The 6,000-nt window shown below is 42.7% G+C and overlaps 1 protein-coding gene across 1 annotated transcript; it reads left to right on the forward strand.

Moving 5' to 3' along the window:
* The first annotated feature begins 4,644 nt into the window (after window positions 1-4,644).
* Window positions 4,645-5,895, forward strand: gcnt3 (glucosaminyl (N-acetyl) transferase 3, mucin type). The gene has a single exon (XM_054775808.1). It carries the CDS (start codon window positions 4,645-4,647, stop codon window positions 5,893-5,895), a length of 1,251 nt encoding a protein of 416 aa, XP_054631783.1.
* Window positions 5,896-6,000: the final 105 nt, after the last annotated feature.

The following is a 6,000-nucleotide window of genomic DNA, read 5'->3' on the forward strand; positions in this document are numbered from 1 at the left end:
TGACTTCTCCGACGCTGTACAGGCAGATGTACCTTTCCTCTCCTTCCTTGCGCCTCATCCTTGTTTTCCCAAGTTAATGCTGTGCGTGAATGCATAAAGGTGAGGTTTAATTCAGTTGTTAGATCTGTGTGAGCTCTATTATACACTTTTGTTCAGTGTAACTCTTGTGTTCATTAATGCTAACATTAGCATTCAAGCTAACTGTATAGCGATTTATTATATTAATAAGCATCATATTGACTAACATTAGCATTCAAGCTAACTGTATAGCGATTTATTATATTAATAAGCATCATATTGACTTAATTTTCTTACTGAGTTCTGTATTTGATGTGCCTTTGGCTAATCATTATGTTTATGTGTAATATTAGTTACATTCATTTACTGCTTATTTATTCAGTGACATTTTGTATTCTTTGTATATTGTTGCGTTGCAGTACCACAGCATAAAGCCTTATAAAGACCACAGTTTACCAGTGCTTGCTGCCGCTTATTGACCAAATCCACCAAACAGAGGACAACTTTCCGTGTTCTTTGACTTGAACACACATCTATACCTTTGACCGCTCCAAACCAGTGCATCCTTGGAGACATCTCAACACCCTGAGAACCCTCTCTGTTTCAGTACCACATTTTTTAAAATTAACATGACAGTTTAGCTTTGAACATGTGGTTTGTACCCACACATAATTGCTGGGTTTAACGTGATGTCACATCCGGTTGTTTTCAGCCTCGCCTCAAATACTGAGTGTGTATTTCGCCGTAGCTTTTGCTTGTCCCCCGTCTAGCGAACTGCCACTAGGTCGTGGTTGAAACCCAACAATTGGCTTGTCGCGTATGAGTGTAACGGATGCCAGCCTGTGAGGCTGTGCGAGTGTACGTTGGTAAACCTCACTCCCTCTGCCTTAAGAGCTGCGCTGAACACGCAGCCGACAGTCCGGGCTTTTAGCCGTGTGGTCAGCGCTCTCGCCTCCCATTACGTTCAAGCCCCGCTGAGGACTAAAATGTTAATATTTCGGCAAGGGAAAATTCAATTCTTGAATTGATAAATGTGTATTTGTTCATCATCATCTCTGTGTGGAGTTGGCATAGTCTCCCTGTGTTTGCGTGGGTTTTGTCTTTTCCTCCCTCATCACATAAACTTGCATGTTATGTTAATGGTACACTCTAAATTGTCCATGGGTGTGAATGTGAGTGTGAATTATTGTTTGTCTACATGTACTCTGTGATTGGCTGATCACCAGTCCAAGGTGTACATCGCCTCTCGCTCAAAGTCAGCTGGGACTACCAAAGGCGTCAGCCTTTTTCAGAGTCACAACAAACGTAGACACGAGTACAGCAGCACCGCTCACACATTAAAAATATGCAACATGAAGTGGCAAAAAATTACTTCTACAGTGAAAAAAGCAAAATGTGTTCCGGACAAAAAAATCAATCCATACTCTATTGTTCTCTGGTTTTTACCACGTCTAGTTTATTGTGTGGGGACATGGGGAAATAACTATAAAAGTACACACTTTACTCCAACTGTACTGTACAAAAAAGGTCAGTTGGGATAATCCATAATGTCGGTTATAGAGAACACACAAACCCTTTATTCCTAAAATCACAAATATCAAAATTTGTTGACCTGGTAAACTTTAAAACAGCTAAAATTATGCATAAAGCAAAAAGTAACCCGCTACCCAATAACGTGATACAACTCTTCTCATTAAGAGAGGAGAAATATGATTTACTTTTACGCGCATCCATCCATCCATTTTCTATACCGCTTCCCCTCATTAGGGTCGCGGGGGTATGCTGGAGCCTATCCCAGCTGACTTCGGGCGACAGGCGGGTTACATCCTGGACTGGTCGCCAGCCAATCGCAGGGCACATATAGACAAACAACCATTCACACTCACATTCATACCTATGGACAATTTAGAGTCACCAATTAACCTAACATGCATGTTTTTGGAATGTGGAAGGAAACCGGAGTACCCGGAGAAAACCCACGCACACACGGGGAGAACATACAAACTCCAAGGGAGAATCGAACCCAGGTCTTCCCGATCTCCAGACAGACTGTTACTGTGTGGCCAACATGCTAACCTCTAGACCACCGTGCGGCCCACTTTTACGCCCAAACAACGCTAAAAACCTTCAGCATATCAGTATGTGGAATCAAATCATGGAATGGATTCAGTAAACAACTCAAACAATGCACTAAAATGAGCCCTAGCAACAAACAATACAAGCAGGTGATGTTTCCAAAGTATAAGGAAGAAGAATCAGGGAAATACCTGTACAATGCTACGTCATTTGGCAACTGCACTTCTTATTATTATTCTAATAGGACTGTCTGAAGTATTACATTGTTTGTACTCACTCAACAATGTTTGTGTCAACTATTAACTTCTTCATTGTTTATTTATATACAGTATATGTATATATATATTTTAGTGAAGTGAACAAATGTATGAGCAATTCATGTGAAAAGAAGAGGGGGTGGGATTGAATCAGCTCTGCTTTTTCCCGCTCCTTTTGGACATGTGACATTGTGAATTGTAATATGTGATGTATACCAAAGTAAAACATATGGATGTTTTAAATGAAACTATTATATACAGGGAAGAAAGCCAAGGTGAGGCCACCATGAGCATGGCTTCTCGTGTGAGTGCGTGGGGGCGTGCCTGAGCTGGAAGGTGCTTGTTGCTGACTTCCACTGACCAGCGTTTTAGTTTGTTTTTTTCTTTCTGCTAGCACTGGTTAGCAGAAAATCTAACGCAATATATTTTCATGCTCTGCTGAATGAATGAATGAATTTGACTGGCATGATGGAGGGTTATACTTGTATACCCAAACTCACCAGGAGGTGGATCAGACTTTTACACCAAAATATCAGAACTTCTCCAGGAGAAGGAAAGGCTGCATGTGCTTCATATGCAAATAAAAGGTAAGAACACAAATGTTTTTCAGTTTATAAACAAAAGTATCTGAAAGCATTTTGCAACTAAAGTGAATTATTCTCCTCTGTTTTTGGTTATCCTCTTAACGAGCAACCTGTATTTATATTTATGAAAAAAAACAAACAAGTCGAACCAGCAATAATATAAATACATCAATATAAGACAATGTAACAATATCAACAAAATAATACATTTATTCCCTTACATACAATTTTTTGAGCTCTCATTCAAGTCCTAAAACCGTCCTGTGTACTGTACTATACTACACAATATATACATTTAACACGCAACAAAATAGCACTGTGGTGGCAAGCTCAAGTTCTATCAGTATTATCCTTCAGTGTTAGTAGTGTTAACATAATTATAAGACTTGTCGTCCTGTAGCGCACATTCATATAACCTTGGCTTATTAGAAGAAATGATTATAAGGTGGTTATCCACGGCTTGAGGCTGGAGGCATTCTGTCTGTAGAACAAATCCCTCTGTCTGAAATAGCAATCATTCTGTCCTCAAAACAAGGCCTCCAGCCGTCGTAAACAAGTTCATCTGTCGGGGTGCTTTAGGCCAGGGGTTCCCAACTTTTTACAGTCAGACATTTGACTTGAAGCCACGTACCCCCTACTGCTGCGCACTTAAAAACATACACCTTGTTGTCCTAATTAACTTGAAATATTGTACATAATTAATTGGTTAATTCATTCTATAGTAATTCCGGATCAAAAATATGGATTTGGCATGGTCGCATTTTGATAAATTTTGACATGAGCACTGCTAAATAGATAAGTAATCATCCTACCTACTGTATCTTGGATTCCAGTCTGATGTTGGCATCCTTCCGTTTGAACGGGTTGAATTTGAGCATCACTTTTTTTGTCCATTCAAGATGGCTATGGTTTGAATCTGCATATTAATTTAACACCAAATTGAAGGGGAACATTTACCAATCATGATAAAGCAGTATCTGAAGCACAAAAATACATACAACCAACGATAAAGCCTCATTTTCAGGGGAATCCCCACCCACAGTGGCAATTTTTTGGGACGCCAATTCTAAATTAGCTCTTCAAAATTAAACCCTCTTCATGCACAAAATAATCACCAAACTTACTTTTTTCTTCATATGATGCACACAGTGCAAATACCAACTTAGTGCTGTGTCTCCTTTCTGCTCTGTTCTTTTTGCGTCGTGAGGCGTTCAGTAACACTCGTAATTGCGAGCGTCAGGTACTAATTGATTTTCATTTTTATTCACGTACCCCCTATTGCAATTGGTGTACCCCTGGGGGAATGCATACCCCACTTTGGGAACCTAGGCTTGAGCACCCTTTGATAGACTTTGTGTTACTATTCTTACACTTGGGAGACACTTGTGTCAAACACCTGTGTGAGCTGTTGTCAACTGTCTCCTGCGGAATAAATCCCCTAAAAGACTGATCTGTCGTTCAGCAGTTTATTTCTTCTCTCCACTGGTGCAAATGGAATTTTTCAACTACAACACACATACATGTGAAAATAAACATAAAAGACGACGGGAAAATGACGAGCTCATCACACGAGTATCGCTACTGCACTATTTGAATCGATCCACCCACCCCAATAAACCGGCACACCTCCCGAGTGCTCGAGAGTCTACTAATAAATGCGCTGTGGTCTCAAATGTGAATCCATCTAAGAACTCTCCTTCTCGTCTGCAATGAACGAGAGAATGATCTTTGACAGGTTCCTCAAAGGTCGACGGCTGCTGAAGATCCTGTCCCTCATCCCCGTGGCTCTTCTCGCGCTGTTCATCCCCTGGAAGCCTGACTTCACAGTACCACAGCAGCTCTCCGCTGACTTGCCAGCCTGTTCTTCTATCCTCACAGGAGACCTGGGGAACCACAAGGAGCACTTGGAGGTTCTTCTGTCTTCCGTGCAGAGGCGTGTACTACTATCAGAGGACTTCTACATAAACGTGACTCAGGAGTGTGAAGCCTATGTTGCCCACAGAGGCTTCTTCATGTTTCCACTCAGTGAGGAGGAGAGGGATTTCCCCATCGCGTACTCCATGGTGATCCACGACCAGATCGAGATGTTCGAGCGCCTCCTGCGGGCCGTTTACGCCCCTCAGAACGTTTACTGCGTGCACGTGGATCGGAAATCCACAAAGAAGTTCCACTTGGCCGTGGAAGCCATCGTTTCCTGCTTTGAGAATGTATTTATAGCCGGTAAGTTGGAGAGTGTGGTCTACGCTTCATGGTCTCGAGTACAGGCAGATTTGAACTGCATGGAAAGTCTGGCAAGGTCACACGTTAAGTGGAGGTACCTGCTGAATACCTGCGGGACAGATTTCCCTATTAAAACCAACAGGGAGATTGTGCAAGTACTGAAGGCCCTCCGCGGGAGGAACAGCATGGAAACGGAAGCCACCAATGACTATAAGAAGCAGCGCTGGCAGTATCACTACAACGTCTCTGACTCCATCATCAGGACCGACGTGAAGAAGAGCCCGCCGCCCATTAGAAGCCCCATGTTCTCCGGGAACGCCTACTTTGTGGTCACTAGGGCCTTTGTGGAACATGTGCTGCATGACAAAGAGGTCAAGGCCTTGCTGGAGTGGGAGAAGGACACCTACAGCCCAGATGAGCACCTGTGGGCTACTTTGCAGCGGATGCCATCTGTGCCAGGATCCATGCCTGCCAACGCAAAGTACGACGTGTCGGACATGCAGGCCATGGCGCGGGTGGTCAAGTGGAGCTATTTAGCAGGAGATGTGAGGAAAGGGGCACCGTATGATCCATGCACAGGGGTGAATAAACGAGCGGTTTGTGTGTACGGAGCTGGGGACCTGCAGTGGCTCCTGAGACAGCATCACCTCCTGGCTAATAAGTTTGATCCGCTGGTGGATGACATTGTCATTAGATGCTTGGAGGCTATTCTCTATTTTAAAGCTTCAGGCACAGGATAATATACTATTAGATACACCTGCAATACAAATGATGCCTCCAGACTACTCAGAATGATCAAATCGGTGCAGGTGTAACTAATGAAGTGCATCTACCAATGAATTCAT

Source organism: Dunckerocampus dactyliophorus, chromosome 5 (assembly GCF_027744805.1).
Source record: "Dunckerocampus dactyliophorus isolate RoL2022-P2 chromosome 5, RoL_Ddac_1.1, whole genome shotgun sequence".
Taxonomy (NCBI): Eukaryota; Metazoa; Chordata; class Actinopteri; order Syngnathiformes; family Syngnathidae; genus Dunckerocampus; species Dunckerocampus dactyliophorus.